The sequence below is a fragment of the Ammospiza caudacuta genome, chromosome 11, assembly GCF_027887145.1.
Source record: "Ammospiza caudacuta isolate bAmmCau1 chromosome 11, bAmmCau1.pri, whole genome shotgun sequence".
Classification (NCBI taxonomy): domain Eukaryota; kingdom Metazoa; phylum Chordata; class Aves; order Passeriformes; family Passerellidae; genus Ammospiza; species Ammospiza caudacuta.
In genome coordinates, this window is record NC_080603.1 from 3592614 (window position 1) to 3616975 (window position 24362).

General features: G+C 46.4%; 1 protein-coding gene across 1 annotated transcript in view; it reads left to right on the forward strand.

Moving 5' to 3' along the window:
* Positions 1–6016: 6016 nt before the first annotated feature.
* YEATS2 (YEATS domain containing 2) overlaps positions 6017–24362 on the forward strand; it is a 48795-nt gene continuing 30449 nt past the window's right edge. Inside the window, exons 1-10 of the mRNA XM_058811878.1 lie at positions 6017–6255; positions 9282–9379; positions 9472–9564; positions 12742–12984; positions 15084–15199; positions 16331–16492; positions 18141–18252; positions 19737–19781; positions 20797–20983; positions 22617–22856. Of these exons, the coding sequence (XP_058667861.1) occupies positions 6111–6255; positions 9282–9379; positions 9472–9564; positions 12742–12984; positions 15084–15199; positions 16331–16492; positions 18141–18252; positions 19737–19781; positions 20797–20983; positions 22617–22856 (1441 nt within the window). The 5' untranslated portion in view covers positions 6017–6110. The remainder of the gene's footprint in view (positions 6256–9281; positions 9380–9471; positions 9565–12741; positions 12985–15083; positions 15200–16330; positions 16493–18140; positions 18253–19736; positions 19782–20796; positions 20984–22616; positions 22857–24362) is intronic.

Here is a 24362-nt window from a genome sequence, read left to right on the forward strand (position 1 = left end):
CGAAGATGTAACTTCTGTCCATCCATACATTGAAGGGCTCAAACATCTCCAAGTCACACCTAAAAAATAAATTCTAAAAATTGTCTTCACTCTGCTAAACAGAAATGAGTAAATATTTTTCTTCTCTGTTTTGATATCCACTTCTGTTCTTAGCAGTGTGATGTTAATTGAAGACACAGTTGATGCTTTCTTGCAGCCAGGCTTCTGGAAGGTTCTGAATCACTTACTGATCAGTGCAGCCTGTAGCCCTCGGCTTGTGGCTGAGGCATTCCCCTTTTACAGCCATCAGCCACAGAACATTGCCTGCTCATCTGGTAGTTGTAGCTGTAGGCTCCTTCCTTGGGAGTGGTTCAGCAGGCACAATCTGTGGAATCTCTTCCATTTTATACTGTGTGTCTGGGGGATTGGGCACTGTGCTTCCCCTCCAGCACCAAGGGGTCCAGACTGAACTGTTATTTTTTTCCTTTGACTGGCACCAATGCAGTTCTCATCAAAGGCAGCTTTGTTTGTACTCTGCTGAAGCAGAGATGTTCAAGCAGATTATGTTGATATGGACCCTTATCATAATTTAGTGAAGCTTTTTAAATAGTATTGTTAACATGGCAAACTTTTGAGAGAGGCTGATGGTGGAGGAAGAGGAAATGCTCACGTGGACAGAGATCCAGAGGAAGCTTTGGTCACCTGTGCTTGAGAGCAAGGATGCTGCTGCCTGTTCAGTTCTTCCTCAGACAGCTGAGTTGCCCTCATTCTCCCAGGCAGACACTTTGTCCTGTTTGTGTTTGCCTTGCTGCACGGACAGGACGAGCAGCACTCCCTGCCTGTGACTCCACATTTCCCCCTGCCCGAGGCACAGGGGATGCTGCTCAGCAGAGCCCGGGCTGAGGCCAGCCCTGGAGAGCAGGGACAGGAGAAAAGCATTGGAGCAGGCTCAGAGGTGGCAGGAGGACACCCAGTGTGGTTGGGGGTTCAGTTTGGCTGGGCTTGCTGAAACCAGGGTGTCCTAAGTTTGCAACTCCAGATGCTGAAACTCAGGTAGTAAAAATGGTTCATATTTGTCAATTCACTGAACTCAGCTGGAGCAGTAAAGATGCAGACATGCCAATGGTGTGCTAGTGGCAATGCTCAGGAAAACCAGGGCTTCATTTTTCTGAATTGCCCAAATAGGCACGTTGCTGTGGGGTTCTTTTTTACCACTGAAGAGGGCAAAACCCAATTCAAGAGCATTAAGAATCTCACAAGACTTGATCATTGTGAGGCACAATGAATATTTGCATCTGAATGTAATCTTTTGTACACAAGAAATGACAAATGAAATTATTTATTGTGCTTGGTTAAGAAAATCTGAGCACCATATACTCAGAAAAGGAGCCTAGAGGGTAAGATGAAATTGCTAAGCAGAAACCTGCTATCTGGTTGGGGGCCAAGCAGTGCTTTGGGTTTTGTAAAATATGTTTAGCACACAAGTTTCCTCAGTATGGAATTATTTCAGATGGCACTAATTAAAGTGGAACATGATTGTGTAACCAGCAGCCTCCCACCAGGCCCAAGCCAGCTGTGACTCTGTTCCCTGCTCATTGCCTTTGTGTCACACACAAGTTCATGAAAACATTACTGTCTAAGAACTGTAAGCTGTTTGCAGGAATATTCCTTTTTTCCTACTGTAGAGATCCAGTCAATGCTAGTATGTTTATGTGTGCACATCTGTATGTGAATTATTTTGTGATGATTCTCTGATAAAGGCCCTGTGTACAACTTGTTAATAGTGTAATTAGGGCTTAGTTTGTATGATTAGCTCCAAAGAAAATACTGTGTGTTAATTTTGAAAATACCTGTGCCTTGAATTCACCTGTATTTTTATCTATTGTGAAGAAGAGCTTGGATTACTCCTCCCAGTTTGTTATCTTTATTATGATTGGTCTGACTGTCCAGACTGTTAATGTCCTCCTAGGAGAAATAAATCTTGCCATTCATTAATTAGCACAGTTAAACTTCTTGTTTAGAACATGCCTAGAATGCTTCCATTATTACAGTGCTATGGCAGATTTCATCTAGAGAAATCAGTACTTGTTTTTTTCTAATTTTTGTTTCCAGCAACACCTCAGTGACAAAGGACTGAGTTTAGTCTTTGACTTCCTGTCCTTAACATGTGCAGTTTCTTGTATTAGTCAGTAGCCTCTGTGATATTTCTGAACTCTCCAAAGTCATCAACCTCTTGTTCAAGATACAAAATATGAAGCAATAATATGGTGCAGCATGGCAATAAGCAAATCAAGAGACTTGAATGTAATGTACTGTTACTAATTTCATCTGTGTAAATGCTGGACCTATGACTCATTCTCCTTCTGGTGCACCTGTAGCACTTTGGAGTTGGATTAATAGGAACTACTTGGCCATGGAAAGAGAGTTTACCTCCTGAACTGTTACTCATATGATAGTTTCGCCTGAAATCATATTTTCATTTTCCTTTCTTTGCTGAGGAAAACAGCAGTTCTTGTTATTCCTTGCCAGTTCCTTTATTTACTGAAACATAAAAGCTGTAGTTCCACGGAGAGCTGATCTTGCCCTCAAGAACAACGTGGTGCAGCACAAATGACATTTGAGCAGGAAAGCTCAGACCACTTACTGTGTGCCAGACTCGATGTAACAGATCTCACATATAACATTAAGGTCTTCAGATTGTGCTGACAGTAGAAAAGTGATTTTGTAATGTAGCACAATTGCAGTAACACCTGTTATATTTAAATATACTTCTTGCATAATTCTTTGAAAGTTTTTTAAAGTTCAGTATATCTAATAAACATTTGCCTTTTGAATAGTTGACTGTGGTTTATTTAGTTTATGAGAAGTTCCAGGGTGGGGCTGGGTGGTACAAGGAGGAAACTGCCTGCTGCTGTGTTTGGGCCGTGTATCTTGTTGGATTCTGCCTCTTGTGCAGCCTCTCTCCTTTGATCTGTTCTCCTGCCTCCCAGTCTAGGTGTTTCCCTGCTCATATTCCTCTCCTACCAAGGGAATAAAGCAAGCTGGGGGCTGCACAGAACAGTCAACTTGAAAGAAAATGGGAAAAAGTAAAAAGCAGGGGGTGGGATGTGAGATATTGGTTAATCCTGGGTATTGTGAATGGACTCAGAAGGCAAAACCAGCATAGGAAACTGGGAAAAGGTAGCAAAACATTGGGAAGGTCACTAACAAAACATGGCTTGGAAATAATCCTGTAGGTTTATTCTCCTAAAATCAGAGGCTTGGCAGTCTCAAGATGCCACACACACGTGGCAGGGCAGGGGCAAGGCCTGGTAGAGCCAGTTGAAAACGTGGCAGGCCAGCTGCAGCTCTAGTGAGGCCGGGCTCAGGTACAGCCACACACTTTTGTTGCAGTGCCAAAAGCAACTTCCAGTCAAGTTCAGTGCTTGCAGAAGCTCAGCTTACTGGAATTGGAAAGAAAATGAAAGGGAATCCCTGCAGACTGCAAAGCAACAGAAAGATTTTTGAGAGCTGAAAAGCCCACCTTATAAGTCTTAAATGCAGTCAACTGGTGGCAGTATTCTTAAGAACAGCTTCTTCCTCTTTCCATTAAGCAGAAATAAGGAAGAAAATAAAATTGAACTACATTACAGTCATTCCTGGTGAGCAGGATACTGTTTTGAGTTTAAGAACAGTCTCCATTATCTGCCATACTTCACATCTGTTGCTTGGCAGAAAGGAAGGCCAGTAGTGTCAGAAAGGATAGTAGTGATCCTGAAATGAACAGAAAAGAGGATCTTAGCAGCTAAGCTTTGAACATTCAGCATGGACTTGCTAATCAGTGGCCTCTTCAATAAGTTTGCCAATCCATGAGTGAACAGGATGTTAATTTGTGCTGGTTCAGGGCTCACTCACTGCATGAAGCATGAGACTGCCACAGACCATAGCACTGATGGCATTAGCTGCGCCTCACAGAGGTATTGCAGCCTGGCCAGAACCAAACACAAACCACGGCATTAACTGCACTCATTGCACTGGTTTAGCTCTGATTTGAGAATATACAGTATGATGAGCACTAAGTAAGGTATAAGGGTTTTCTGAAGCCTATCTAAGGGTAGACCAGGGCTCCCATCCTGGCCCATGCTGTGAGTTCCTGCTATCCTGCACCTCAGTCACCCCAAGACTCCTTTCTTGGGTCTTTCCTTTTGCTAATCATAGAATCACAGAATCCATTAGGCTGAAAAGACATCAGAGGTCAACCTATGACTGAACATCACCTTGACAACTAGACCGCAGCACTAAGTGCCACATTCAGTCTTTCCCTAAATACCTGCAGGGAAGGTGACCACCCCGGGCAGCCCATTGCAATGCTTAACCCTTTCTGTGAAGAATTCTCTTAATGTCCAACCCGACCCTCCCCTGGCGCAGCTTAAGGCGATGTGTTCTCCTCCTGTCCATTGTTCCCTGAGAGCAGGGCCGGCCCCGCCTGGCCACAACCTCCTGGGCAGGGAGTTGTGCAGAGCCACAAGGAGCCTCCTTTTCTCCAGGGTAAACACCCCCAGCTCCTTCAGCTGCTCCTCATGGCACTTGTGCTCCAGCCCCTTCCCAAACTCCGCTGCCATTCTCTGAATACACTGCAGCACCTCTGTCATCCTTTCGTGAAATATCTTCCACGTTAAAAAGTCTCCCTCAGATCTTTTAACACATTAAAACACGGTTGTTCCAAGCAGCAAGTCAGGATCAAATCACTGCATTCGTCTCTCCGTACAGGAACCTGACCGCGTCTCCCATTTGATTTCTGCGCTGACGCGGGCGAGCGCCCGCTCTGCCCCACAGCCTGTGCCGGCCATAGCGCCCTGAGGGAGCCGCTCTGCCCCACAGCCTGTGCCGGCCGCTCCGCCCTGAGGGAGCCGCTCTGCCCCACAGCCTGTGCCGGCCATAGCGCCCTGAGGGAGCCGCTCTGCCCCGCAGCCTGTGCCGGCCGCTCCGCCCTGAGGGAGCGGCAGGGTCCCCCTGTCCTGTCCCGACCCAGCCCGGCCGCTCCGCCCTGAGGGAGCCGCACAGCGTTCCCGTCCCTGTCCCGGCCCGGCCGCTCCGCCCCGAGGGCTCCCCGCCCCGGTGCCCGCCCCCCGGCGGTGCGGGCCGTGAGGCGGCACCTGCCGGCGGCCGCCCCGCCCCCCGCGCTCTGCCCGCCTGCGCGAGCCCGCCCCGGCCGTGACGGGCGGCGCTCGGCCCTGCGCTCATGGCGGCGGCGGCGGCGGCGGGACGGCCCGGCGGGGGCCGGCGCTGAGCGCCCCGGGCGGCGCGGCGGGCGGGGGCGGCTGGTGCAGGCGGCGGGGCCGGGCCGGGCCGGGCCGGGCGGCGGAGCGCGGTGAGCGGCGGGGCGGGCGGAGCGCAGGGAAGGAGCGCGGCCGCGGCGGCGGCTTTGTGTGCGCGGCGGGGGAGGGGAGCGGCGCCGCCGCACGTGGGACCGGCCGCGGGCAGCGCTCCGCCCTCCGCGCCCGGGGCGGCACCGACACCGGCACCGCCGACACCGCCCTCCCGGCCGCCTCCGCGCCCCCTCACGCCTGCGGGTCGAGCCCCGCCGTGCTCCCGCATTGGGGAACTCGCTGCCCCCTCACGGGCAGGGTCGTGGCTCGGGTTGAGCGGTTCTGGGCGAGGGACAGCTGGTGTGTGATCCGCGGCAGTGAGCCCCGGCTGTCCTGAGGCACCCGGGCCCCTCCGCTGGCCCCACGCTCTGGGAGTGACCAGCATTGCCCTTCCACGGGCCGTGGTGCCTGTGGGGAGAGCCCCGCTCTCCTGGGGACACGGGTGGGGAGCACGGCTCACGGGGCTCTTGGCAGCCCTTTGCCGGGGGACACGGGGCTCCTTGGCTGCCCTTTGCCAGGGGGGCACCGGGCTCTTTAGCAGCCCTTTGCCAGGGGGGCACTGGGCTCGGCCACTGCAGCTCTGCTGGGGCTGTGGGCACCCGCGCTCTGGTGAGACGCAGGTGTCAGGAGGCATTTGAAGCTCCTGGGCTGTGCAGAACAGAAGCAGCTCCCAGCTGTGAACCTGTGCGATGATCAATACCCCTCTAGAGAGGTTTCCCTTCTCTCTTGGGAGGTGCACCACAGGCCTCCACATGGTGAGAGATTGAAGCCCATCCTGCCCCGATGGTCACTCTGGTTTTTATTTTTCATGCTAGTGGAGTAGAGAACATGTCTGGGATCAAGAGAGTGATCGCAGAGAAGGACCCTGATTATGAGGACATCACTGTCACACATCCCAACAAGCGGCACAAAGCAGCCGAACAGTCAGGTAGGAGCTGTGGAATTGGAAACTCTGTGGATGTGTGTGCTGTCTGTAAACTGGTCAGGAAAAGGCTGGGGTGGGAGTTAGGGGCATGGACAGATGTTGAGCAAGGCAGGTAGTGATACCTGTGTGCAGCCAAATAAAGATGTATCTTATGTGGAGTCATCTCTTCCTGCTATCTGGACCAGAAGTAAGGTGTGGGGATGCAGCCTTTGATGTGTGATAGGGGATGGAGCACAAGCTGTCCATGGCCCCAGCACTTGGGTTCATGTTGCTTCCTAAAGTACTTACAGTCCATCTTCCTGTGCTGAGATGTTCTCAGCCTGTGTATTTGTTCTGTGGCTGAAGTCTGCTCTGGGAAAGATTGGCAAGTTGTTTACATTTTGGGGCATAGAGGTCACAGTACAGCTTGGGGAGGAGAAAAAAATCCATGACCCTGCAGGGTAAAAGAGATGCACAACCCTGCAGTACATGCACTGGCTGTTGGAAGATGACAAATGTTTGCAAGAGGTGGCAGATGAAGCAGAAAGAAGCTTCTTTGATGAAGTGTAGAAAAGATAATTTAGGGAGAAGGAAGGAGCTTTGAAACATGTAAGAGAGGAGGAAGAGGAGCATGACTGAGGGAAAGATGGATGAAGAAGTGTAGTGGAGCAGGTAGCTGGATGAGTAGGTTTGCATTTGGCACGCTGGGATGTGCTTGCTTTGGGAAGCAGCCTGCTGGCAGAGTGCCTGGCACAGGTTGCAGTCTCTGTGGGCAAATGAGAGCAGAGCTGCTTGCCCCGGGGGCAGGGAGTGGGCTACTGATTTCTGGCATAGCACAGCTAGTGAGAGAGGATCGTGATGGGAAGAGCTGACAAACAGGGAGGTGAGAAAGCTGAGGCTGGCTGTGGGCTCTGAAAAAGATCCAGGAATAGAGCTGGAGCTGCCAGTTGGAGAGGGCCGGAGGATGGCTCAGTGGGTGATGTTCTGGAGGATGCTGTGCCCTGGACAGGTGGCAGGGGCTGAGCTCTGGGTTAGATGTGTTCTGGGCAGGTCCTGTGTGCCACGTGGGGCAGGGGCCCTGTGCAGGGCCCAGTGCAGCTGTGCTGGGGCTGGCCATGTCACCACTGCCAGCTGCCTGCCCTGCCTGGCTGCTCTGTTCTGGCGTGTCCCAGGGACTGCAGGCAGGTTTTTAATCTGCTTCTGAAGCAACTTTTCCCAAGGTCTTTATGATGAGCAGGCAGAGTCTCAGGGCCTTGGAAAACTGTCCTTGCCAAAGTGAACTTTGCTTTCAGGAGGTTCCTCCAAATTGGCTTCTTTCTTCTTTTCATGGAGGATCTCCAGCTTTCAGTACTGGAATTCCTTAACTACACAAATTTCACTAACATGATCATAATGAGGTACTGTGGTTGACACTAAGCTGGGAAAAAATGAATATAACATATTCTTAAAAGCCTCTGTAATATAACCACAAATCCTTAAGTGCTTGAATCATCATGATGCTGCTGTGGCATGGCATCAGCCTTGGAAGGAGATGCAGTTGTCCCTTTCTGAACCATACCTTAATGCCTTAATCTGTTGAGGTTTATTTTAAGGGTATAGCCTTGCACGAGAACTTCCTCATCCTGGTGTTCATGGAGGTAAATTATATCCCTCTGGTTTTTAATTTTGCCTTACTCATACAGATTCAACCATAATTATGGTTTAATGTAGGCTTGAACTATTTCTGGTCCTAAAAAATGTATATATATACATAAACGACACAAAAAATATATATATGCTGTGTGTATATATGTATGTGAAAAGACAGAAAATTATTTAGAACACCCCTGTTGCATATAGAGGCATAAGTTGCTTCACTCCTATTGTGGAACCTGATGAGACAGTAAAATTATCTGTGCTATCTGGAAGATGCCAGCAAAGCTTTTCTTGCTTTTCTTTCCCTTCTCTCCAGTGATATTAGAAACCTCTTCAAACAGATATGTACTTTTTAGGAGGGCACATGCTTCCTCTGAAGCTCAAGCCAAAGTCTTTGTGTTGCTGCCTCCTGTTTCATGTAGAAACAATGTGAGATTTTTCCAGGGAAAACCAAGGGAGACTTTTGCTGATCTGCTTTATAGTGGGGTCACTTTATGGCTGACACAGGCTGGAGCACCTTTTCCAGGCTTTCTTCTAGAAGTGTCATTCCTGCTTTGCCACATTCTGGCTTAGAATTTGCTAAAACCAGAAGTTGTTTGAAACCCCTTGATGTAATGGAGGTGCCCTAAATGAAGGGTGATATTAAAGTCTACAGTAGGTAGAGCAAAAAGAATAGTTCTTCTTATGTTTATACATGTCCTAGAAAAATATGATAATATGCCAATTCCATTCTTAGCCACTAATTTGCTGTAGGTATTTGCACAGTTTGAAATCCTAAGCTACATACTTTCCACCAAGGTCAGTAAACTCCTGCTGAAGGGTTACATTTTTTTGTCTGCTGTGCTGGAAGAGGATTTTGCAAGAGGTAGAGAGCAGCTTTTGCTAATGTGTTTCCTTTGTGAGTAATAAACAGCTTGTAGGCACTCCAGAGCAGGCTGCACTTGGTGCCGGGGCTGTATAAATCTGGCTTTGCTTTATTCCTGCTGTGTGAGGTGCTGTAAATTTCCTGGATGTGCATGTGGCCAAGGAGAGCAGAAGAGTGTCTATGGTGTTCCAGCTCACTCCAGCAGCTGGGCTGGGCCAGCACTGTGGAGTTTTCCTTCTACTGTTTACAGCTTTACTGGGGCACAGTAAGCAAACTGGCCCTGTTCTTCCCAATTTCTGTTTTTTGCCATCTCAGACCTAAAAAGGGAAAAACAGCTCTCCACATAAGCCAGCTTTAAAAGATACATGTGGTTTTTGTTAAGACATAACTTATTTTTGGAAGAAAATGATCCTTCCCTTTATATGTGTGTGCTGAACTTACTATCCCTTCACTTCTGTAGTGATTTCTGGTCTTTTTGTTTTCAAATGGAGCCTCAAAAATAGAAATGTAAAAACTTCCTCCTTTCTTTTCCTTGTGTGGCCTTGTACAGCTCGAGATGTTACTGTGCAGAAGATTGAGACCATTATAAAGGAACAGTTTGCCGTCGAAATGAAGAGTAAAGAACACGAAATTGAAGTGATAGATCAGGTATAAAGGCTTTGTTCTTATAAATCCCTAAGATGCTGCTGTGTGGGGGATTGCTGCAGTGCTGACCACTGCTCTGTGTTTCCTTTCTGCAGCGCCTGATTGAAGCCAGGAGGATGATGGACAAGCTGCGTGCCTGCATTGTGGCTAACTATTATGCCTCTGCTGGGCTCCTCAAGGCTGGAGAGGTAAAAACTCCTTTGGGAACAACAACACTTCAGGGAGTCTTTGCAAAGGAAGGTGTGGAGCTCACTGGCTGTTCAGCTGATGTTTGGTGTTGAGGTGTGATTTATGACACAGTGGAATACAAACTGCAAGTGGGGTGGCACTGGGAGAGGAGACCTTTGCAGCCACTGCTGAGCCTCAGGTACCTGGAGGAGTCTTCAAGACTCCTTGACAGCTCCTCCAGGAGTCTTGAAGAAGCAGTTGTGAAGTTGTTCAGCAGCCCCTGGTTCTGGTTTCTGAAATACTCTGCTTTTTCTTTTTCATCCTCTGTTTTTCCCTGAGAGCACCTTGTTTCTCAGACACTGCACAGTTTGTCCTTGCAAGGCTGTGATAAGTGTGGAATATGTTTTCCTGTTTCTTAGGAGGAGAGTAGCAACAGATGCATTTGGGCACTTTTCAGGGAAAAAGAAAAATAATAAAAATTTCGAGATGCTTGAGTTTCAGGCAGTGCAGTGAAACCATCTTCCCTTTGCCCTGGCAGGCAGTCTGTTAATGGCTGGTGAACAGACTGATGGCAGCAGTAAAGCAGGAGATAAATCAAGGAGATATCACAGAGTGATTAAAAATTCACAAGATGAAAAAAACCTCAAACCCTGTTAGTTAAACCCCAGTTCTGAGCACTCTGTCCTTAATGACTGCTAATTGCAGGGTGTTCATGATTGTACAGACTCCCAAATGACATGTAGTTCATTACCAATGGAGGCATTTTGTTACCATCTTTTCCATTCAAGTTGATCTGATTTCCAGTAATTTTTGGAAGCTGTAGTTGAGTGCTACAAATATGGATTTCCCTCCAATCCCATAAGAATTTCTCTTCCAAGCACTTGCTCTCAGTGCTGTTCCTGGTTTTCCTGTTGAGCTCTTCAGAGGATTTGGAGTGAGGTAAAAACAGAAGGTTCAGCTTGTTTTTCCCTCTCTGAACTTGAGTGGAGCAATTGGAGTTTGAAAAGGTTGTGGTAGCCTCGGGAGGCTTGGAGAGCTCTCTGCCCCCTTTGATTTTTGTGTAGGCAGCTGAAGAATGTGACCTAAGTTCTAATCTTTGTAAGTGCCTTTGTCCATTGTCATCATGTGTCTGCAGGAGCTGTGCTGTTCCTTGTTCTTTTTGTTCTGCCATGCAGGGTGTTTGCTTTTTCCCCTGGTGGTTTTCACATTTTCCAGAAATAATGTATTCTGTAATTGTTTTGAGGTATTCACAAAACTTACTGGTGCCTCCTTGCTTTATTAAGTTTTCCAATAATTTCTATGAGTTTATGGGTGTATCTTTGATTACATTTTTAATTTTTCTGAAAGTCCTGATTTGGCCACAGGTTAAGTCAGTTTTTCCTTAATTTTGAAGTTGTTGCTGATTTCAGTTTTCTTTGTTGTCTGTTTTTAATTGTGGCTCATGTATGTTTGACCAGGCAGTGAAATACTATCTTGTTTCTGCTTCTGGTAGAATAGGAGTCTTTGTAATTTAATTCAGAACTTCTGGGAAGATGATTTACAAGCTCCTGACCTGTTCTCATAAATATAAACAGTGCTCAAACTGAATGCTACTGAGTTTTGAGGCTTGGGATTCCTTATGATTGTGCTTTATTATGTTTTCCCACAAATTATTGGACAAGATGTTGGTCATTTTACTTGGCTAGAGGTAAAGCAAAAGGAGAGGTGTTTGGTTTGGGGTTTTTTGGGCAGGCTGTGTGTGTGTCCCTGCCTTTGGATAAATGGCTTTAACTCTCCCAAGCTGGTAATTGAGAGTTGGTAACTGCTCTACTCGTGCATGTCATGGACAGTTGGAAAGGCAGTTCTGGAATGGTCCTTCAGAGGCCAAGGTGGGACAATGTTTGTAACTCCACTCTTGCTGCCCCCTCTCCAGGGCAGTTCTGCTCTGCAGTGATGCTGCTGTCTGCCTCCCCCTCAGTCATGTTGGCAGAATTCTCAATCAGGGAACTTAATGTGGGTTAAAAATAAAACTGCAAAGAGAAAACAAACAAACAAAACCAGTAACAAAACAAACAAAGCAACAAGTGAATCCCAAGTCAGTGTCTTGATTTGTTTTCCTTTGTGACATGCCCCATGAATAATTGTTCCAGCCTGCCTGGTGCAGGTGCTTTGGGCAGGGAAGGAGCCTCTGAGCTGTGGCTGCAGGAGCTGAAGGGAGGCTGTCAGTGCTCTGCTGCTGAACAGGGGCTCCTGCTCACTTGGTTCATCCTCACACCCAGGTGACAGGGAGCCATGGTGCCTGGGTCAGGAAGTGCCCAGGGGACACTTGTTTTGAGTTGATGGATGTTTTCCTTCTACTTCAGAGGTAAAAAGCAAATGCAAGAGAAAAAGAAGGGCCTTTGTCATGGTAATGATAAAAACAAGAGAGATTTGAACACTTACCTGCCCTCCCCTCCCCCTTGCACGTTTAGGAGCATGTAAGATTAGCTCTGACTTTCTTTCAGGAAAGTTTGCAAGCATGCCTCAGCACATTATTACTTATCCCCTGTTGGGCTCTGGGAGCAGCCAGGGTGTAGCTTGCCTCAGAGGTGTTGACAAGGCTGCCAGTGAGTATCAAAGCTGCAGGGCCTGATGCACTTCCCTGTCCTGCTTGCCTGCAGGAGCTGGGCAGCTGTGGCCTTCCTGTGTGGGGTGGGACTGGAGGGGGCTGCACAGGAAGAGGTTGTTTTCAAAGGGATGTTTTAGGTGGTTGAGTGGGCTGCAGTCCTCCCTTCCAAAACCCAGTGAGTTTCTGAGATCACAAGGTGTGAAGGAACAGATCCAGTTTGGGCTACTGGTTCTGTAGAACCCTTTTAAGCTTTTATCTTCTGCAGCATCTGTTTTTCCTGCAGGGCAGCTGATTAAATATTTGCTCTTTCTTCATTCATTGACTTTTTCTCTTCTGGCACAGCTTTGTTTTTATCTGAGCTGTGGGGGAGTAGTGACCAGATCTTCCTGGGGGAATGGTGACCAGATCTTCCTGAGGGAATTAGTGACCAGATCTTCCTGAGGGAATTAGTGACCAGATCTTCCTGGGGGAATGGTGACCAGATCTTCCTGGGGGAAAACAGTGACCAGATCTTCCTGGGGGAATGGTGACCAGATCTTCCTGGGGGAAAACAGTGACCAGATCTTCCTGGGGGAATGGTGACCAGATCTTCCTGATGTTTTCGTTGCAGGGGACCAGGTCATGCGACGCAACAATTCTTAATCATCCTTCAATCAAGAAGTTCTTGGAATCTCCCTCGAGATCTTCATCTCCAGCTAACCAGGGCTCAGACACCCCCTCTGCCAACCACTCAGAGAGTGACTCTCTGTCCCAGCACAATGACTTTCTCCTGGACAAGGACAGTGGCAGCCTGGACGCCGACGAGCGGCTGCCAAACAGCCTGGAGCAGAGACAGAGCAGAAATGCTGGCCGGGTAAAGTAAAACTCAAGTGCTGGTCACCTTGGTGGAGGTGTGTGCTCTGAGGACTCGGTGCTGGCACCAGGAGCTCTTCATGTTTTCACCCACCTTGCTGAAGATGTGTTTCTTACCCTCTCCAACTGCTTGCTCCCACTCCCTCAGCCTGGCTTTGCTGTGAGGCCACCTGAAGTGTGTGTAACGTGGGTACCTCCTCTTACCTCAGTGCTGCCCAAAGTGAGCTCAGCAGGCCTGGGAGGGCTGTGGGCTCAGCACAGCTCTGCCAGCCTTGGCCACAGCCTCTGGGGAAGGAGGTGCTTCCCAGCCTGGGCTTGGGCTGTGCTGTATGGTTGGAAGGCAGGTTGGGAGGGTGGAGCCTGCAGAGGAGAGCAATGTCTGTCGTTCCCTGCAGAGCTTTCAGGAGTAATGGTGCTGCCTGGCTCTGGGTGCCCATGGGGACTGCGTTGCTCAGAACAGGGGATCCACTGGAGGGCTTTGGCCTCCTCAGCAGCCTGTAGTGCAAACAGTAGCACTGGAGGATTAGCTCACCCTGGCAGTGTGAGTTGGTAGAGCCTGGGTGCAACCATACAGGAGAGAATTGTTTTTCCTCTTGGGTTCTGCTTGCCGTTGTGCATTAGCACCATTTCCTCAAGTGAACCAGTCTGACCCAAGTAAAAGTGTGTTCTGTCAGTGTCCCTTCAAGCTTTCTGGGGGGTTATTTTTGACCTGGATCCAGTCCCTCCCTTTGTGGCTCTCTGTGCAGCCACACAGATGCTTCACCTGTTGGCTGCAGGTAGCTCCACTGGGGAGGCTCACTCAGTGTCTGCAGGTGAAATGTGAAAAGAGGTGAAACTCTTCAGTTTCCTTTCAGTTCCTCTAAGTGGTCAAGCCTGCCAGAGGAGTACAGCCAGGGGTGGGTATGTCTCAGTGAATGGCTGCCATCTGCAGCTGAATAATTTGCCCTAATACATGGCAGAAGGAGCAGTGATCCTGCCTCCACTAAGCAGTGTGACACCCTTGACAGCAGGGCTGCAGTTTGCTGGAGCTCTGCCTTGGCTCTGTGGCAGAAGGCAGATGAGCCCTACAGGATGTGGGCCCTCCTGTGCTGTGAACCACCAGGCCAATAGAGCTTGTTTCTGTGCTGGGGGCACAGGTGGATGGAGCAGTTGTGTTGCTTGGGGACAGCACACTGGTGCATCTCTGACCAGTGCAGAGGAGGCTGAGGGGGTGAGGAGGAGCAGGAGCCATCCCAGCCTTCTGTGACTCCTTGCTCCACTTTGAGGCATCCCTGGCTTAGCAGAGGAAGGGGAAGGGTTCCTCAGTGAATCCAGTGCTTCCCACACTGAGCTTCCTCTGGTGAGTGCTCAGAGTGCATCCTCTGGGCTGCTCTGTGGTCACTGGAGGATGGCAGTCCCTTCTCTCCAGCCAGACACTTCATCCAGCAGGGCTGTAGAAAAGCCTCTCAGTCCCAGGCAAACAGCACTTGTACTTGTGTTGGCATAGTGGCTGGTCAGATCATTGTGTTGGCCACTGCTTGATAGCTGGGTTTGTGTTACAGGGAGGCTGGAATTATTGTGCCAGGGTATGGCTGTGGGTTTGCCTGGATGGCAGTGACAGGTTATGGCTGCTCTCCTGCCTCAAACCCAGCCTCAATTCTTCACTGTGGGGCAGCCCCAGAGTCCCTCAGAGCAGCAGAGGCTGGGAATGGGAAAGATTTAGATTTTCACCCCCACTCATGGGTGATTGAGTTTTGTTCCTGGTTAGTGACAGTCACAATGCCATTCTGGCCATGCCTGGTTTTATTTCACATAGTGCAGGGGCAGTGCTTTGAAACGCAGGCTAAGCTGTGGCTCAGCTCCATGGGATGTCACAGCATGTGTGCTCAGCACAGCCATGCAGAGTGTTCTTGGCCAGGCATTGTTACATGCCTGAGTTGCTTCCATGTGCCTAGAGAGCAATTGGAGTATTTTTAGGGATGATTCCTTGTCGGTCTTTCATTTATGCAGATTTTTGGTTGTTTTTTTAACAACACCTTACTTTTCTAGCACCAAACAAAATGATGTTTAAGAGGAATGTTTGGGTTTTTGTTTGCCTTTTTTTTCTTCCCCTACCCTCAGGACAGTTCGGGTGTTTCAAGCTCTCAAAAACCAGGACAACGAAATGCCGGACTGTCAAATGATGAAACTTCACGACTTTATGTGAAGAAAACGATTGTGGTTGGCAACGTCTCCAAGTTAGTATCCAGAGCCTGAGGGATGCTCCTTTATTTCAGGGTTAAATTGAATAGAAAGTTACAATTAGGAGACAAATGAAATTGCTAAGCTGTCACCCTTGAATAATCGCAGTAGCCAAGGCAGCCCTCCTCTGGTCTCAGCATAAGATTTTTTTGTGGAAGGAACTGGTGTTTTAGTAGTTGTTTTATTTATAACTTTATATATGTGCAAAGGTTTTAAGATCTCTTTCCCTGAAGGGAAGTTTTTCAGCCTTTTTTGATCAAGTCAGAAGTTTTCCCCTGAAAATTTGGAAAAGCAAGTTGTCCTGATTGAGTGTGTTGGCTAATTGAATTACTTGGCTAATTCAGTGTGTCCATGGGTACAGTGTGGGGGTCTCTTAAACAGAAGAAAAACCCCAAGAGAGCAGTGCACCACCAACCACAATGAGGAAAATTGTACAAGTTCAGAATAGTCTAAATAAATTATTTCATACTGGTTTTATTTATATTTAAAAGAAGAAGAGGTAAATATGTGTAACTTTTCATCTTCAAGGAAATTGGTGAAGAAAGGCATTGGTTTTGGCAAACTGGACAATTCCAGGTTTTAACTCTCCATCCTTGCTCTACTCAAGTCAGTCTTTTGCACAGAATAAATCAGACATTTGCTGACAAAACTTAGAGTCAGAATTGCTTCTTGAAGGGCTGGAACCAGAACAAAGTATTGACTGAAGTTGCTTAAATTTTTTGAGAATAATTGTATTTTTTTTTTTGTATTTATGGTAGCAGAGCTGTTGATGTTGTGTTCTGATGTGGTTTTACTTCCTATAGCTCAGAATAGGGTGGGATAAGAAATTTGACAGTAGTAGAATGTTAAAATTTAATCATTTTAATTAAGAGCCAAATGTTTAAATGGGTGAATGTCATATGGCAGAGGAAATGTTAGAAATTTGGAGTAGATTATGGGTCCTGTATCTGTTCCTGGATGAACTGTCAGAGTAAGGACAAATGAGCAGAAATGTACAGGGGGCACAGTTCCCACAGGCATTTTAACATCCCCAATTTTTTTGTGCCTTATCTTTCCCAAAATACTTTTTGCAGTATTTGTCTGTTTGGGATTTTTATCTTGTGTTTGTTCTTTCATTTCTTTGCCAGGTACATTCCCCCTGACAAGAGAGAAGAAAATGATCAGTCAACCCATAAATGGATGGTGTACGTCCGAGGCTCTCGGAGAGAACCCAGCATAAATCACTTTGTCAAGAAAGTTTGGTTCTTCCTCCACCCCAGTTACAAACCCAATGACCTGGTAGAAGTGAGGTAATGAGGAATTATTCCAGTCTTCATGCTTGCCAGGCTTGCAGTGCCAACTAACAACTACTTTTCCTGGTTTAATACTCCATGTGTATATTTAACCTCTAGCTTAACTTGGCTTACTCCAAAATAGTAGTGAAAATAAATGAGGGTTTTTTATGTAGCAAATGTGCCAAACAGGTTTGTTGGCTTAGGGTTTTTTTTAATTTCCTTCTGAGAAAAAGCATTCAGGTGTTGCATTTCTTGCTGTTGATGTGGGTTGTGCCTCTCCTGTTTGTGTTACATACACTGTCTGCTGCTCAGGCTTCTGGTGCTAAACAAAGTGTTTCCTACCACCCCTCTATTGCAGTGTGGAAAATAAAGAGGAATCTCCAAAATCTGATTTGCCCATATTTTTAATGCTACCTGTGTGTTGGGGCACAAATATCCCACTCCAAAATATTTCTCCATGGTGTGGGATCAGTGGCATTGGCTCTGTGCTCTGAGGATTTCCCATCAGTGCTACAGGGACAGGGCAGCTTCCCTGTGCTCTCCCAAGCCTTACCCCACACCTGTGTCCAGGTGACCCTGGTGGGGGAAGTTCTCTCTTGGGAATTGCCCTGTCAGTGTTTCATCCTTCTTCCTTGGACAAGACTGAGGGAGGATGCCTTCAAATAGTTGTTGGTTTCTTCCCTAAGAAATGATTCTCCATGGGATGCTTAGCTGCCTCCTGGAGGGAGGAGTGTGGGAAGAACTGCTCAGCGCAGAATGGCAGCTTAATTCTGGCAAAATTAAACTCCTGAAAGGCAACTCCAGGAAGACTTTCCTGAGTTAATAAGTGTTGGTGCAGCTCAGTAATGTTTCTGGGGAGACAACTCTGAGCAGGACAAAAGCAAACTCTGTTGTATTTCTTCTGTAACATATCAAATTTCATTTGATTACTGTCTTTTTGTGCCTTTCTCAAAAGACACAGAAGATAACCACTGGTTATCTTCTGTTTTAATCCCACCTGGTTAATGGATTCCTGGTGTTGCAGTCCCATTCATTGTAGTGAGCATTTATGTTCTGGACTAAAAATCGCTCTTAAACCTCTTGCATTTTTTTTTCTGGTGAAAAAAATATATTTGCCTTTACAACAACAAGCTGAAGTACAGAGTAGAAGTAAATGTTACAGATCCTTCTTTTTCAGCTTGGAGAATGACAGTGATTAATTTTCCCTTGTTGTCCCTGTGTTGTTCTCTTGGTGTTATATGAAACCTGTGCATTTTGCTACTAGATAGGGAGCAGCAGGCAGTGATTGCAAAATGCTGCATTGGAATCTCACCTTGCAGTGAGCTGACTTGTGTTTTTCTTAACCAAGTGCTTTTCATTTGACATAGCACAGCCCTTATTTTGTCTTCTTTTTAAAAATAGCAGACTCGTTTCCCCCACATGTCTCATCCAGCAGTGCTTTACCATTTTCTTCCCTGTCCCCTTGTGTAAAGTCAAAGTGTGTTTTCAGCTGTCCAAAGCCATAAAATTCTCATTGCTATGATTACACTCTCTCTGTGGTGAAAAGCAGACCTGATGATAGCTTTAGCTGTCAGCTAGAAAAACAGTCTTTGGCTTTCTGAAAAAGAGGGAGGTTAGAGCTGTACCACTTGTGCATCAAAATGTAATCACCATTTGTTTGCAGAGAACCTCCGTTTCACCTGACCAGGAGAGGCTGGGGAGAATTCCCAGTGAGAGTGCAGATACACTTCAAGGATAGCCAGAACAAAAGGATTGATATCATACACAATTTGAAGGTATTTGAACAAAATACTGTAGAGAAAGGTGTTTAAATGAGCTCTTGTGCATAATCTGGAAGAGGCTGTGCTTGTGCATGTGCTTTTGCCTCTCTGTGTTATGAGTGTCCTGGTGGTTATTTTCTCATGAATAGCTGAGCTGGAGAATTGAAACAGATCCAGGAAAGCCTCTTACCTTGGCTGTATGGAGTTGATGCAGTAGGAGGGAGCCCAGCCTTGCAGCAGCTGGAGCTGAATGTGCTCAGAACAGCAGTGCTCACCTGGGTTTTCCCTAAAATTTGAGATTTTTATCATGTTTTCACTGGCTTTAACCTAACAGGGTGGTTCAGGTCTGTCTTTCCACTGGAAAAGTGGCTGCCATGTCTGTTCTGTTCCTTCAGGACAGACTCACATCAGCTAATGATTATCTTTGTTGTTAGAGAGGGCAGGGAGGGCTGAGATTCCCTATTCCCTTTGAAGAAAGCTCCCTTTTCCAACTCATTCACCCCTGCAGCACTTGGGATTTCCAGTATGCAGCAGTCCTGGTAACTAGGCCATTGCTCCTTTTCCTTTTAATTAGTGGTCCCTGGCATTAGTGGGCTTAAGTCCTGAGCTGGGTTAGTCTCCTCTTGCTTTGAGCAGCATTAATTTTATTTGAACTCTGCCTGCATTGATGAATTTCCTGCTAAATAAGGTACCTCATTACAACCCTAAGTATAGCCAGTAGAGAGGAGGGTGAAAATATTCCCCTGCAGCTTAGGGACATTTCATGCAGATGTTGAGTAAAATGTATTAGGGGAGATGTGACTTGGGGAGAAGTTATTGACACTGTGATGGACAGTGAGGGAAACTCAGCCTACAGAAGAAAACTGAGCCAGTCCATGGCCCACAGGAGCTCAGATCAGCAAATCTTGCTGTTCTCACTCTGAGCCTGTGGCTGCTGTGAGGATGCAGAGTGAGCTGAGGCCTCCTCTGTGCCTGGCACATCCTACACCTCTCAAACCCAGCTGCTTCTACAGTGCTTTAACAGGTGCCTCTGGGATGTTGTGCCTCTTTTTCAGCTGATGGCTTGGTGTGAACACTTACTTAATCAAAAACTATAGTGTAAACACAGCCTTTGTGCTGCTCAGTTAAAAACTCAGAGGTTTTCTCATTATTAATATTTCCTTATATTTCCTTATTCCTGATAGAATAAGGAATAAAAAAGGACACTGCTTGAAGATGGACTCCCCTTAGATGGAAATATTCCCCCAACAATCTTATTTCCTTCAACTTTCTTGCTCCTTTCCCCTTTAGTGTGGGCCTTGGGTCATGGCTGAATTTTTTGCAGAAGAGAGGGAGAGCACTTTTCAGAGCACACAGATTTCTGACCTTATGACCTCAAAATATTGGATGCAATGCTGCTCAACTCACATAGTTTGAGGCTTCTTTCAAACAATTTGTGTTGTAAATTCCAGCTAATATAATGCTTTGCCCTGGCTAATATATTGTATTGTGTTTTCCAGCTGGACAGGACCTACACAGGCCTGCAGACACTTGGTGCAGAAACGGTGAGTCAGGGGCTTGTGGGAGGGATTTGATTCCCTTAAAGATGTTTAAAATGAAAAGATGCATGGGACTAAGCACAGAGTCAGATTTCACAATTTCTACAGTGTAGATTTTGCTCTCTTGCTGAATGAAGGGATTATGACACCTTGTCACTATTCATGACAACAGTCATTTCTCCTTGCTTCAGGGGAGCTGTTTCCAGCCCTTCCTTCAGAAAGAACTTGGCTTGTACTGGGGCTTTAAATTTTATTGCTTTGTGAAGCTTTTGGTACAAAGTGTTCTGATTTGCATTCTGATCTGCTGCAGAGCTTACACATAAAGAATTTAAGTTCAAGGGATCAGCCAACTATTCTGTTGAGATTTTGCAGTATATTTAGTACTTCTAAGTTTCTGTATCTGTCAAGATTTAGGACTTAATGGAAAATGAACTCTTGAAATAAATAAATTAATAACCCATCGTTTGCTAAATTTCTAAAGTTTTCTTGATATTGTTTTCCCCTTGTACTGTAGTGAATGGAAATTTTTATGGTTAGATTGCATTACTTCAGCTTTTCAGTTTGTGGAGAAAACATTAATGTGAAATGTCTGCTGTTATTAAAGAGCACTTTTGAAGAGTAGATCATGTGGTGTGTTTCTCAAGGCCTTACCAGAAAAGGCAGGCTTCAGTTTGGAGCCTGTCCCTACAGGGGTGTGCAGTCCTTTCTTTAGGGCTTGCTTAGAGCTGGGCTCCAGAATCCCTCCAGTGTTTACAGATTTCCCCAAGGACCAAGATGTGCTGCTTTACTGTGAGGGTTCAATGTTACAAGATTTTTGTTGTAGCTCAGGTACTGCTGGACCTTTGGGAACTGTCCCTGAAATGAATGGAAATGTTATGTAGAGTTGGGGGGAACAAAGGGAGAGGTTTTTAGGCATTAAAATAAAAAAGCATAATTGGTTTTGGGTTTTATATCTTTGCCAAGCTACCAAATACAAATTGTGTCTAATACTAATAGTAGTTGTGTCTCCTGTTTTTGGAAGGTAGTGGATGTGGAGCTGCACAGGCATTCCCTTGGTGAGGAATATCTCTTCTCCCAGTCTTCAGAGTCTGACCTTTCTGATGTTCCTACATCTTTATCACTGCCACTGAGTATCCCAGCACCAGTCAAAGCTTCTTCACCTATTAAACAGCTGAGGGACTCCAGCCCAGATGCTTCTGTGGACAAAGGTAAAGCAAGTGGTGTCAGTGAAATGCAAGTTCTTGGAACTTTGGCTCTGCTGGATTCCTCCTCTTAATTGCTCTTATGCCCTAAAGGTTGCCTGTGCTACCTGCTTGTTGCTCACCCCAGATCATATTTTCCTTAATGTGCTCTGAAATGTGCTTCAGAAATTGTTCTAGATTATTTGGTTTTGGACTTTGGTTTGGTTTTTTTTGGGTTTTTTAATCTGAAGTTTGTTGAACAGGCTGTTTTGCTAAAACATAGTGAATAAGGAAAAGCAGGTGCAGTTGGAAAAAAGGTGGTTGAATAGCATTTGTAGTTTTGGCTTTGGCAGACTATTTTCAGAGGGGATTTTAGGTTTCTGAATGTTTATGGGACTGTGTATACATTTAAGGAATTGGTCTAGTGGTGTGTTTAGTTACATGTGTTAGTGCCTAACATGAGCTGACTGTGAGGGAACAAAAATCCCTAGGTATGTGTAATTACTGCACTGTGGAGAATAGAGACTGAAAAGTTGTGTGTGTTTGTCTGAGGGACAATGGCATCTCTGCACATCAGGGCTTTATTCTCCCTTCCCATGAGAGATCAGGAAAGCCAGGATCCGTTTCAGTGGGGCAGCAGCTGAGGCCTTAGGATCACATGGATTGCCTGGAACAGGCAGTGCTGGTCCCATGGATACTCTGTGGGATTTGTAGTTTGTGTCACACAGGAAGAGCTGTGCCTCTGGTGGCATTTGGCTTTGTTTTCTGAACACTTGGTCAACTGGCCTGAGATACGGGGTGTGTGTTACACTGTGGTGTGAGAAACCTTCTGGACACAGCCAGAGGGTATATATTTATAGCTACATTTCAAATAATGTCAGATGCTGCATGGGCTGATGCCTTTCTTGATCCATTCCCACATTGCTGTGCTGAAGGAGTGGCTGTAAGCTGGTGCCATGCATGGTTGTACTTCCTGATAGACTCTGTGGTGCCACTGGGGTGTTCAGGCTCAGCAAGAAGGGTGTCTGCTGTTTAAATGTGGTCTGTTCTTGTGGCCAAAAAAGGACAAACACAACCACATTTTAACCACACATGTTTTTTATTCAAACAGGAAGATTTGTAGCATCTTTAGGTGAGCAGGAAGGAAGTAATCCTGCCTCCTTTTTACACTGACAGGCAGTGGCTTCTCCCAGCAGCTCCAGGTTAATTGATCTCCTTGAACACCAGATAAAGTGGATTCCATAGCCCAGCTCAAAAGGCAGTCTCTGGTTTCCTTGAGCTATTACTCCAAAAACTGCACTGCGAGATTCTCTGCAAAGGAGATCCAGCCTTGGTCCTGCAGAGCCCTGTCCAAGGACACTTGGGACTAGCAGCAGCTTTTGGGCAGTGGAAGGGCATTCCAAGGAAGTGGCTGATCAGCTGCCACATCTGGGCAGGCTGTGCATGGCATCATTTTATTCTTCTTGTCCAGCAGATCCTGTGCAGGAGCATCCCCTCCCTCACTCTCTCCCTGTTCAATGCTTCCCACCAGCTGCTTTTTCCTTCCTTCCTTCAAGAACATGTTTGTCATAGCTGAGTTGTGCTTGTGTAGAGGAGCACAGTGAGGAGTCAGATGTGTCAGCCTAAGCAGTATTTCTGTTCTTTTCCCTGTTTTGATCAGGATTCTCTGGGAGTGCTGAAACCGAAAGACATGCCGCCTTTTACTCCCTGCCATCCGCCATAGAACGGACTCCCACCAAGTTAGCCACACAGAAAGTTGCCTTTGGCTCTCATGGAAATTCAGCCTTTCAACCCATTGCAGCTAGCTGTAAAATAGTGCCTCAAGGTCAGAGTCCAAGCCCTGCAGAGTCACCAGGAAAATCCTTCCAGCCTATCACCATGAGTTGCAAGATTGTATCAGGTGAATGTTAGTTTACTTACCCAGTGCCTCCCCCTGGAAAACAAGGGAGTGAACAAGTTGGACTTGTTCTGTGTCTTTCCCTTGGTTTTCTGCCAGGCTTTGAGCATCAGACAGGAGGAAACTCTAGAATAAGGAGCTAAGCATACTTCTTAATGTTCAATGAAAAAAAATACAAGTGTGAAATGGTTCACAGGAGATGAAAAGCAGGATGAGAGCTGTTCTCTCCCTGTTCTTGAATGCTTTTAAGTATGGAATAAGTAGTCTTGAAATGGACTGCTACCCACAGAAAGGGCCAGGCAAAACCACATCTTCCATGTGGAATATTTTGTATGTGGGAAGAGTCCATTCTTCTCCCCAATGCTTTCATACAGCTGGGATGAATGAAGAAGAATTTTTTTCTTGATTACTGGGCAAATAATTAGTTTTAACCTTGTAGACTCAAACAGACCCTCTTGTGCTTGCCATATTGCATCAGATGGAGCAGCTTTGATCTTTGTCTTCCAAAAGTCCACCTTGTGTTGGATTAAATTGCCAGCTGGCTGCAGTGGGCCGTGTGACACCTTCTGAACCAAACAAGGCCACAGTGCTGCTTGCTCATTTCACCTGTGGTCCCTTCCCTGCCTGGGTGTGATGCCAGTCACTGGATGATGATTTACATCAGAAAGTGTTCATGTACAGCTCACCATGGCACATGCTGGGAAGCTGCAAGGTGACTTGTTGCAGCTCTTCATTTTCTGGTGTTCAGGCTAGAGAGGATGAAGCACCAGTCATCAGTACCTGTGATTTCTGGTGATCTGCTCCCAAATGATGTTCTTAAAGTGTGTCTGATTTGTTGTTTTGTTTTGGTTTTGTGTTTTTTTAAATTAAATGTCAGTATTGTTCCTTGACATCTTAAAACTTTAATCAGGTTGATTTACACTTGAACCTATGCCAAGTGCTTTTTTCTTTCTTTATAAGCTCTTCTCTTGATCTTTTCCCAAAGCTTCCTAGAAAGCAGGAATTAGGGGGCCATCCTATCTTTTCTCAAGTCCTTGAACTATTCTTTGTTGGTCTTTGCTATTTGAATGTTTCCCTGCTAAACATTTTTCTAAAGTTCTGCTGTCTGCTGAGAAGGGTTATCCCTTTGAGATTTCAAAACAGTTTATAAGACTCAAGGATTTTATTTGATGACCATTTATGTTCTAACTGTCAATAACTGTCAAGAAAGTGGATTAAAAGACAGGAGAAGCTTGGTGTTTGCTGCTGTCTCTTTTCTCTGATCACTTCCTTGCCAGTCCTGTTCTCTGAATTTCTTGTTTACCTCTTCATGCAGCTTTTTTCTTCTCTAGTTTCTCTGTCTCCTGGCTGCCCATTTTACAGATTGATTTCCAGGGTTCCTGCTATAGTGAGAGCAGTGGAGGGACCAGGGCAGTGAGGGACCAGGGTGCTGCCTGGGGCTGTTCCACACAGCCTTTTTAGGGGAACTCTTTGGTTCCCTCCCTTCAATGCCTGTACCCGGGGCTGCAC